This window comes from Ciconia boyciana, chromosome 1, assembly GCF_034638445.1.
Source record: "Ciconia boyciana chromosome 1, ASM3463844v1, whole genome shotgun sequence".
In the NCBI taxonomy this organism is placed as follows: Eukaryota; Metazoa; Chordata; class Aves; order Ciconiiformes; family Ciconiidae; genus Ciconia; species Ciconia boyciana.
Genome location: NC_132934.1, coordinates 119,257,070 through 119,268,189, shown reverse-complemented (window position 1 = coordinate 119,268,189; position 11,120 = coordinate 119,257,070). Strand labels below are relative to the sequence as shown.

Genomic DNA, 11,120 nt, shown 5'->3' with positions numbered 1-11,120 from the left:
TGTCGGGGTGCGGAGGGAAAGGGGAGCAGCAGTTGCGGGGCTTGAGGCTGCGCTTTCTCTGTCAGCGTGTGACAGCGAGCTTGTCAGTGGCGGGCAGGGACTTGTGATTGAAAATATAACTCGTGTAGCTTCCCAGGGCTGTCACAGCCCTACTTGTCAACGGTGAGGCTTAGGTAAGACCCGGGTAATTGCCTCGGTAGAAAATCTTAGTGCAGTTGTAGTTACCTCTCTTCACTACTGTAGATTGTTGGCTTAGGGAGTGGGCTGAGGAGTGTTTTTTACTATATGTGTGTGAAGTGCAGCTTTGTAAGTACAGCTATGGCAATAGGAGCACGTAGGAGAACTTGTTAGTATTTCCATATTAGTAACATACATTGAGCACATACAAGGCTTTAGCCTAAAAATGTTTGCCATATTTGTGCATTCAAGATTTGTGTCAGAGATTTAAAACGTAGCTGAATCTGTAATGGAGTCTGAATTCAGCTTTTGGTTATGGAGAACCACATGATTCTCCCGACACAAAATGTTGTTTCAAGTATGGAAAATGACACAAAAACCCAAGATCTGTGAAAATCACTTTTTTGCAAATGGACAGTGAGAGAGGAGGGTGGGCTGAGGCTGTGGTAGGCTGTGGTTTTCAGGCACAGAAAAATACTGTGCCTGAACAAGTTTTCACTCATGAAGTAAAACTGAAAGTAAGCTTGCTCTTGCTTCTGCCTTTCAGGTTTAGAAGTGGAACTCCTCTCCCCCCAGCCCCCCCAATCATCTGAATTATTTAAATGAATGTTGGATTTGTCTAAATTTGTCACTAAATACCAGCATTCTTTTGGATAAGAATCTTCTTGATCTCCTTTTTGCTGATGTTAATATGTGTTTGTGGAAATTATCTTAGTTGTTATACATTTTACTTAAATGGGTGTTACTGAAATGTATTTATGAAGCATGTTGTTGGCTAAGTGCTACTCTTTAAGAAGCAGAGAAGCTTTTCATAAATTCAGTGTGTAAAAAGGATGTTTTCAGTGCATTGAAAATAAGATCACAAATGCTAATGGAGTTTGTTCAAAAATAGTCTTTTTGCTATCTAATGAGCAGATTGGTGACAATCTCAGAATCTCTCAGAGGAAACTTAAATACTTAATTCAGATTTCCATAAAGCTCTTAAAAACAAAACCAAATAATTGTCCATGTATTTAGAGGAGTTCTGCCTCAGTTGTCCTGGATTGTTGTTTTGTAAATCAGATTTCAACTAATTTATGCTGTCCTTTGCTCACTTCTGCTCATTTCTGAAATAGCTTCTCCTTGGTCCTTGCACAGTAAGCACATTTTTTTCTGCCTGCAATGTTATTCACGCAGACTGACTTTATAAGCTTGTCAGTTTATTTGTGATTATTGGGAGTTGGGAAGCCCTCTAGGGAACTGTAGTTTGGCTTGAAGTTTGGGGTAAAGTAAACACTATTACTCAAAATATATTTGTCTCTTAAAAATCTCTGTGGAAAGTTACAAGTTGCATTTGACTGACAATCCCTGTGGAAGATGCCTGCCACGCTGCACCTCGGTGGTGTAGCATATAAGGGCTCTGATCTGGCTGCATTAGAGGCAGTGTCACTGTGGAGCTCTCTACATCATCCATGAACACTGTGAAGAGAAAAAGTTAACTAGCATACTTTTTTGGCTTCTAGGAAGCTAGCTAAGCTACTGCTTTGCTTTCTGAGTAGGTATAACTGCCTCTGGACAGTGATCAGTAACTTCCTTAAGATAAGATACCAACAAGTCATAAATCGTAACCTGTAAAATTTTTTTGTTGGATCTTTGTATTATCTTAAGCATCCAATTTGATTAAAGCTTCATGAGTTCAGTTCACTTTCCGGTGGAAGGCAGCAATGTTTACTCTTGCAGCTTCTGTGCTCAGTAAAGCTGGTTCAATTGGCAACCTGTCCCCATAGACTTAATGTGCGGTTTCATTTTAGATGTGGAGTCATGTACACATTTAGTGTGCTATAGGGAAATTCTCTTATGTTTCCACATAAAATTACTGAAGGTGTGCAAAGCATGTGTTTCTAGTATAGTAGTAGCAAAATACCTATTTCTAATGTGTGCCACTTTTAAAATATGGCAGAAAAATTAAGTTCAATGCAGTATCTACATAAAAGTTGATGTAATGTGGTGTGGGATCACATTATGTATTGAGAAGCTCTGGGGTTCTTAAAACTGTTCTTTGGTCTACTGATTCCAGCTATTGAGCTTTATTTGCTCACTTGTGAGGACAAGAGAGGGAACCATTTTTATAATTTAATGAAGGAAACGTTTGTGCAATGGTCTGCTAAGTGGATAGACTACCATATGGACAAATTTATTTTGTATGAGTTATTTCTTTAACTCTAAACTTAGAGTTACATACTGAATGAGTAATTTTGGTGCAAATGCATGAGGACTTAATTTTTTTTTTTTAAAAAGTACTCTCTCCTTTTATTTCAAATATTTTTTTAAGATTTTTCAAATCACTTTTTAAAGCATTTGTCCTGAGGTTGTACACATCCACAAAATATAACTGTCCTTGTATAACTGGCTTTACAAAGGAAGTCCTGAAACTTTGTAAATTAGGTCTAAAAATTAGACCTGTGTAGTATACAGTTCTTGGGTCGCTTGTGGCTCACAGGTTGGTTGGTCTTTTGGTACATGGATGTAGAGACAGCATATATGACTTAGCAGTGGGACTGTATGTTTCCTAGAGGACTGTTACCCAACCAGAATGAATGCTATCTGGACTACTATCCTGTTAGAGGGGCTGTAGTGACTGACCAGGCAGGTTGTGTGTTGTGACTGCTTTCTCAGTCCCTGCCAAGTAGCAGACAGTGCCCTTCAGCCACCAGAACTGAGACAGCAGGGCCATGGGTTTGTGTAGTCAGGGGAGAAGAGGGAAGGAAGGAAGAGGCAGGGTGAACCACAGTGTGAAATGGAGAGGAGGACTGGGTTGAATGAGGAATGTTACCAGTGGCAAATGGCCCACAACAGTCACAGTGCCAATGGCATAGTGGTCTTGTGGCCTGCTCACTTGTGCGCTCTTCCTGTAAAGCTGAAAGCTGATGTCTGAATTGGCTTAAAAGCTGGTTGTCACTTTTAGTTTTACTTTTGATGTGCTCCTGCTTAATGGTTCAGACCTTTACCCCTTTTTTTTCCTCATGGGGAGTGTGAAATGGTAGAGACCCTTCAAGTAAGGCTGAAGGATCAGATTTGAATTTAGTCTGGGCATACTTAAAAAATGAATTATTAAATCAGATGCTTACTATACAGACTTATTTTTCTTTCCTGTCTCTTTCAGTTCCTTGATGACTTAAACAGATGGAGTCTGCTTCTCATTTCTCCTTTTATTTATCCTGATAAGTTACTTAAAGCAGAACATATAGCTTTTGTGACAGAAAGCATTTCAGCTCAGACAGATAATTTGCAGAAAGTACCTGGCTCTTCAAAAGAGGTAAGTAGTTATCTTTGTTTCTTGCATAGAAAGTAGTACAGATGGGTCATTTGGTAGGTATAAACGTAAAACACTTGAAGGAAAAAAAAATCCATGGCAGATAGATTTTGTATGTTTATAATGTTATTGGGAATGAAAAGGTAATCTTTTCATTAAAATGAATCAGTGTTAATACTCTAGTTCTATTTTATGCTTCAAATAGACCCATAGACATTTTATTGAGATTTTTTTAGTAGCACACTTCTCTTGACTGTGGGTGGGAACTGCAGAATTCCATCATGACTTTGGATAAGGCATGTATGGTCAGATATGCTGAATAGGAAAAAAAATACTTGAAAGCTGTCATACTAAGGCAGATCAGAAGTCCATTTAGCTCAGTATGCTGTCTCTGACACTAATGCCTCAGTAAGAATATAACAGAGCAAGCATATGTTAAGATTTCTGAAAAGTTCTTCAAGCCTCTAACCAAGTGGTTGTGAAAAGTTGTAATTGAAATAGCAGTCTCTCTTGGAAGCTTCCTTTCATTGTGATTTATAAGTACCAGTTAAAGTATAACACATTTGGATAATTTTGTTAGTCTGCAGAAGTAAGGCTGAAATCAAGCTTTTAATCTCTTTGCTTTTCTATAAAATGCAGTGGGGGAATGGCAGTACTTCTTGGCTGGAATTTTATAAATTGTGTTTGCCTTTTAATGCATAATACTTTAAAAATGTTATTGAGGTATCCAAAGATATAAATTAAACTAGTACTGAAATCCTATCGCAAGCATACTTACAAAATGTTAATGTCCTAGATACTTGGAAATCTAAAAAGTGCCTTCTCCACTACTATATTGAAAGTGCGAAGATGTGGATTTAAAAGATGATGTTCTAAAACTTGAATTTCTGAATATATAGCATCTCTAAACAGATTATGCATACAAAGAGTACCCAGACCCTATCAAAACTTACTGTGAACTTGAGATAATGTCTCTCTCTCCCCTAAATTTTGCTGGTTTTATAACTTTTTCCTCGCATAAGGAATGCTTGCTGTCTAGGCGTCTCAGCTTGGATGCAGGTCTGAAGGGGGTGAAAGTTTGTAACCCAAAGCAAAGGATAAACTTACCTTGCAGGAAGGAAGAATCTTCTAAGTGGTACAGGTTGTCATAGTTCCTTCCTAAGGCAGTCAGTTGTTGTGTGCACTGTATGCTCTCCATAGTGAAGAGGACAGAATGGACCTCATTGCCTGCTGGAAAGAGGAGAAATGGAAAGATGTGCATGCTACGATATCACTGGGTAGGCAATAATAAAACCTCTGGCCTGGTCGCTGGGGTACTGTAAAATTGACAGAGCCCTCCCATTAAACAGGCTATGCCACAAGCTAGGATTACCAACTGGGGGCAGTCGATAAGCTGTCTTCCTGAATGGCCCCTGCTTAGCACCCTGAAGGGCCATCTGTCATCCTTGCTTTTTTGGTGTCAGGTTTCAAGCTTCTTTTTGGAGTTAAAGGAAACCTGTCATGTACACAGGTGCTTGTGGCCTGTTTCCCTGGATGAGGAACATATATTTTCCAGGCCACTTGTTCTGGGAGATGATCGGGAGTCCTCTGCTGGAGTGAACATTGAGAGCAGAGCAGTTGGTAAATAGTCTTGTCTAACTCGACTGTAGTAACAGAAGGACAGATTGGGAATGGGCACAATTCCAGATTTGTGCCTGCAATCAAATTTTTAGTACCTTCACCCTCCATGGAGGCCTGTCAATTCTAGAACAGAGCATGCTTTTGGAGTGTATTAATTTTTGCCCTCTAGAGGAATGATGTCCAGGTGAAGTGCTGCATCAGGCAAAATCATTACCTCCACGAAGCTCAGAGTGTGAGGAATGGAGGCACTGAAAGCTTGTTGAGAACTCTGCGACCTTTTCTGCTGAAGTTTTCTGACCCTGCTTCCACTGGCCTCATGTTTCCTTGGAGCACACAGCAAGTAGCCACATTAGCTGGTTTGTAAGTGTTTTTATTGCCTTTGATGTAAGACTGTGGAATCCATCCAGGTGGGCCTTACTTCTAGGAGATAAGCTAGATAGGATACCTGCTGTGCTCTCTACCTTGTCTCAGAGTGCACCTGGGGAGTGCCAGGCCAACTCAGACAAAAGGCTAAGGGAGATTTTTTTTTTTACTTTACTTTTTTTCTGTAGCAGAGAGGTCCACAAAAACATCTGAGTTGAAGCTCTAGTTTGTTGTTCTTTTGGGGTTTATTGTTCAGTGGAGTTTTTTAATCTTGTAGGTTTTGTTTGCATTTTCTTTAGAATGGAAAATGTTTGCATTCTTATTTATACATTAATAATTAATTTGATTTGTCAAGCTCAAAAGCAATAGTCCAGGCAAAAGACCAAAAATAAAGAGGAAAAGGACTGCTGTTTTATTTTGTTTATTGTTGTTCGGTGTACATGTCACTTCTAGTGAAGTGCTTTTAATTCTGCTACCTCTGGCAGCCAGCTGTCGACATAGATGGGGCTGTAAGAACAGATTGCTCCTGTGACCTACGATAATTTCTAGACAGAAGAGCCATTCTTTGTAGGCTATCAGTGATCTGTGACTGGTTTCTGTTGAAACTGATGTGAACACAGAAAGCAGGAGTATAAATTCTCATCTCTTAACTAAGAGCTGGCCTTCCATTTTGTACTCTGACAGAATTTTTGTGAAGATTTCTAGTCAGAGCAGGAAAGCTTGGCCTGTTTGAAAATATTTTCTGAGGATTTTTGTTACGTTGTGAAGCAAATGGATTGTTGCATGAGCAGGATTACAGGTCATATGTCTTGGTAACAGCCTTACTTTGTGAGCTTCTTTTGTGTATTCGCTTTATTTGCAGTAGGCAGCAATAACTACTTTTTACTTGTTAGCATGTGTAATGTTTTACTTGGTGCCATGAAAAAAAGCTCAAGAGCATCAATATATCCTCCTTGAGGTTTCCAGGTGACACATGGTTGTTACCTGCTTGTGCCTGTTCTCTAAATAAGAAAGGATATCTAAATATGGTGTGAGTCTTTTACCCTCCACCACAGAGAGTAGCCCAGAGTTATATGCTGAGGAAAATAGAGAAGGAAGCTGGTATCCTATATCATAAATCTATCTGCCGTGTTTGTCACTGGTGATCATGAATTGCCAACAGTTAGCAGCAGCAGGCTCTTATAGTTTTTCACCCTATGGCTACAACTGGAGACTTCCATTCCAGCTGTGGATGTTGTACGAATAGACTAAACACAGTTGGGAATACATTCCATCTGGAAAGTGATGGTGTTGCCCAGGTCATCACTCAAGGCAGTTGGTTGGGGCAATTCTGCCTGACTTGGTCACGGACTTCCGCAGTGACAGTGGGGTGAAGTCTGACTGATGCTCCAACTACAGTGATTCAAATCTATCAGGATCTGGTATAGCTATCTTCCAGAAGGAGATTTTGTTCTGCTTCAGAACTGGTCAATACTAGGGTGCCCAGAAATATATCCTGTAACTTCGGAGCTGGTATTTCTTTGTGGTACAGTCATGGAGATGACCTTTCAGAAGGTCCTGGAAGTAGAAACTCACTGTTGTTGCTTTTACTAGTGAGTGGTTGTTAAGGCCAGGGGTTCAGGACCCGAGTAATACCTCTGTCATGAATTTGAGGGCTGGCTCTCACCCACTGTGTGTTCTGGTGTGGCTGGTTTGAAGCTGTTACTTGCTCTTGTGTTACAGAGTTGGAGTTTAACCCCAAAGTTAAAGCATGCAGCTGACCTTGTGGTAAACACCAACACACTGCCCACACACTGCTATCTTTTTCTCTTTTTGAAAAAGAGTTTGTTCACTAAGGGTTAGTATAGGTGATGTATCAGAAGATACCCAGCCAGTTTTCTTGTTAGGTATCCAAAGGCCACCAATATGAGTATGGACTGGATGGTCTCATTTGGGTTGCACTAATCAGAGACTGTCTTTGAGAATGACTTAGAAAGGAGACATGACCATTAAGATTGTATGAAAACTGAGTTTCTTCTTTCTTCTTGTTTCCTTGGGAAATACTGTAAAGTCAAAAGCTGGAAATAGATTCTTTTGGATATTATGTAAACCACTTAACTGCAGTAGATAGAAAGGTAAATTTAGCTGATAGTCTAATTATGAACAAGTAAAATATCCAAGAGCTCACCCTCATTTTGTGCATTCAAAAGAAGTGTTTTTTCTTACTGTCTTTAATCAGTGTGTTACATCTTGCGTGTAGTGATAAAAGGGTGAACTTCATGAAAGTGGTTTGGTGATGACAGCGTCAAAGTGCTGGAGTTGCTATGTGGGAATTGTGTTTTGTCTTCTAGTATTTGGAACATATTACATGGCAAAGGCTAATTTTTTTTAGGTCATCAAAACAGGTGGTGCTTCATTGTCTCTAAAAATGCCTTCACAAAGAGAGCAATTGGTTTGTGTATCCTATGAAGGATAAAGGCTGTGGTATCAGTCGCACAAGTTTTACTGAAAATGGGTGCCTTACTTGGTTTTTGCTTTCAGAATTGACTCTTAAATCACCATGTGTGTCAATTTGCTGAATATTGTTTTGTTAGGTACTGTTGTTTTATAAACATAAGGTTTAAAAGGGGTCATTTTCAGTTATGAGTCAGCAGATGGATTTGTAGTCTTTATTGATGTGTCTGCCTTTCAGAAGGAAACCAAAACTCTTTTCACTTTTCCTCCCCTTGTGGCTTTTATAGTTAAAATTGAAACTTGTTCTCCAAGGTGGTACAGCTGTGTAGTTTGGGTTTAACAAACCTTCTTGAAGAAAACAAACCCAAGTATGTCACTTTCATAATGCTTCTTTTCTGGAGAATGGAATTTTTTACATAGATAAGCAGCTTGAATCTTCCATGTTTAGTTAATGCTTCTGATAGTCAGTGTGTACTTTTATTAAACCCTAGTAGTTTACTTTTGCTGTCTTTATCAGCATTCTTTTTAGAATTTGTGCTGAAAGCCATGTCTTGGAAATAAATACAGATAGAATTTTACTTATAGAATGTGCTAATGCTCTCCTGCCATTCTGTGTGTTTCTTGAAACTTTCATAGCCTTGATCTGTGGGATAGATGTATTTGTACTCCCAATTTGCTTTCAGCACTTAGTGTGGATGTTGCTTTGTTTACTTCTCTCAGGACTGGATCTTGTAGCAGGTATTGCTTGCTACACGACCCTTCCTCAGTAGGATCTTTTGGTTGTATTCAGTCTCATACATTGACCTTTGTTGTCATGAGGGGTGCACTTTTGTGTGAAAGGAACTGTCAACTGAAAGCCTTCTCTAGGTGAGATGTGTTGTCTCATGATACTATGAAGTGTAGTAGTTGTTTTAAACACATCAGGCATCACAGAAACAGGTCTTAAAAGTGATTCTGCCAATTCAGTATTCTATAATCCTAATAGCTACACTTTTTTTTTTTTTTTTAAGTACTTTCTTTAAAATTACTTCCAGTCCTTGGGTTTGCCAGTTGTGCCGTTTTGGCTTGATAATGTCCCTCTGTTGGCTCTGTTGTGCTGCTTTTTAATAGCAGAATCCTTTGGGAAGGAAGGGCAGTTTTTATTTGCAGTTCATCTTGCAGGCTCATAATACTGTTGGTATTTTGATATTTTTCTGTAACCTTTTCAAACTGAAAAACATGCTTATGCTTTATTCTAGATTGTGAAGTGGTCAGACTATTGTTCACCATTGGCCTATAAACCTGGTGAGCCTTATAAATTAATTGCTGAAGCAAGCGTAGATAATTTCAGTAACCTTGGAATAGCATTCATGGAAGACAGGCTTCAAATGGATAACGGAATGGTGCCACACAAGATTGTTTGTAAGTATCTTCATGAATTGTTTTTAATGGTAGAACATGTTTGTTTCATGGGGGTTTTTTTAGGACTATGCATATAGTCTTTATACCTACATAAAAACTCATGCTTTTATTTTGGCACGTTTTCTTCCTGTTGTCGTTCTAGGCAGTTGATCACTCTGTAGCACTACTGTATTTTATACTGAATACTGTCAAATATTTGATCTTTGAAAAGTTAGACCACTGCTTAAGTGAGTTTCTCTCTTTACAGAATGTCTTACAAATGCAGCAACAGAAATAACAGAAAAATTGATCAAAAGATTTTTGGAATAAAACCCCCTTTTTTTCTTTAGTGCCTCATAAGCTACTGCCAATAATTAACCTTAGTATGATGAGATCTCCAAGTATCCAAGATGGTGTTTAACCTTTTGTAAATGCATGAATGTATAAATGTCACGAAGGTGAAGTTAGAAAATATTGTTTCTGTAAGTCTTGTCTGTTAGATTAACTAATCTATTTGAAAAAAAAATACAGAAAGGATTAGGGAAATGTACTCTTTTTTTCAGATTTGAAATAAAAGTGTATTCAAAGCTAAACATAGGTTGAGAACAATTGTAGTAACTTGACCATCTTAATCCCTTAGATCACTGAGAGAAAAGCTCACAGATGCTTTCTAAACAGGGAGAGGGATAACCAGGGGAAGGAGGGTGTTGTCATTGCTAATTGAATTTTGAATTTTTGGTGGATGGTTTATTTCTTTAGCGGGTCATTTTAATGATATTAAAATGATGAGCCATTGTGTCCTCATTAGTTTAATAGTTTCAGTTAAGGCAGGGAGGGAGTTCATGGCTAATTCCACAGAGAGGAGAAGGAAGTAGTCATGGTTGCACTTGTAACATCATTCTTGAATAGAATTGTTGTCTGGGCTGTGGGAAGTCCAAGCTTCACCTCCCTTTGCTGCATGAGATTTGAACTTCTTTTTCCATCACTGTTCTAAAAGTGCCATAATATGCAGTCTGTAGGGTATGGTAGAGTAGTGAGTTCTCAGGGGTTAGAGCCACACTTTTTTGGTTGTTGTTGAGCAACAGTCGCATTTCTTCCTGCCTAGTTGTGTCTTCTCAGCTGTGTTGATAAAACTGTGGGTCACACAGAATAATAAAATAATGATTTGGGCTACAAAAAAATCCTCTTCCCCCCCCCCCCCCAAAAAAAAAAAAAAAAAGGAAAAAAAAAAGAAAGGACTTGGGGTTTTTGTTTTGGTTTGGGGGTTTTTGTGTTTGGTTGTGGGGTGTTTTTGTTTGCTTTGTTGGTTTTTTTTATGTAGATCATAGTGCATTGGCAGAAGTCAGGGAATGATAAAATTGAGAACAGCTAGCTAGGGTTCAAGAGGGTAGAAATATGCTCACAAATGTATCTGATGTGAAATTCTGTCTCTTGGTGCTGTTCTGCAAAAATATTCATGCAAGGAGGAGATGGAAGCTGAGAGAGCGCCCCAGTCATTTACTTTTCAGAATGTTTTCTGGCTCATTTTGCTTCAGGTACTGTGTGCATGCTAGAGCTGCTCCAGGAGAACAGGCTGATGGAGGCTGTTGATGAAATAGCACATAGGCTGGTAGCTGTGATGTGAAAAAATCTTGCTTCAAATTTCTGCTTGAAACTAGGCAAAGGGGGTATAGTTTCAAGGGAATGCAAGTGTTGTTAGGCGAAGGAAGTGATTGAACTTGCATCTGGTGTATTGTGTGCCAGTTGACTATTTTGTTAATCAAGTTTCTCACTGAATTTCTTTGAGAAATCAGAAACAAAAACATAGTAAGTTTATTTGGCCTTATGGGAGTGGAGAGGTATTCAGTAAAATTTT

General features: G+C 38.9%; 1 protein-coding gene across 3 annotated transcripts in view; it reads left to right on the top strand.

Moving 5' to 3' along the window:
* The window catches only part of HLCS (holocarboxylase synthetase), a 126,473-nt gene that overhangs the window by 472 nt on the left and 114,881 nt on the right, over positions 1–11,120 (top strand). For 2 of the 3 annotated variants that reach the window (XM_072846515.1, XM_072846524.1), the window contains exons 2-3: positions 3,320–3,472; positions 9,124–9,286. In XM_072846515.1, coding sequence (XP_072702616.1) covers positions 3,320–3,472; positions 9,124–9,286 — 316 coding nt within the window. Of the gene's footprint in view, positions 1–100; positions 174–3,319; positions 3,473–9,123; positions 9,287–11,120 lie in introns of those variants that run through there. The other variant, XM_072846532.1, reaches the window with a different exon arrangement.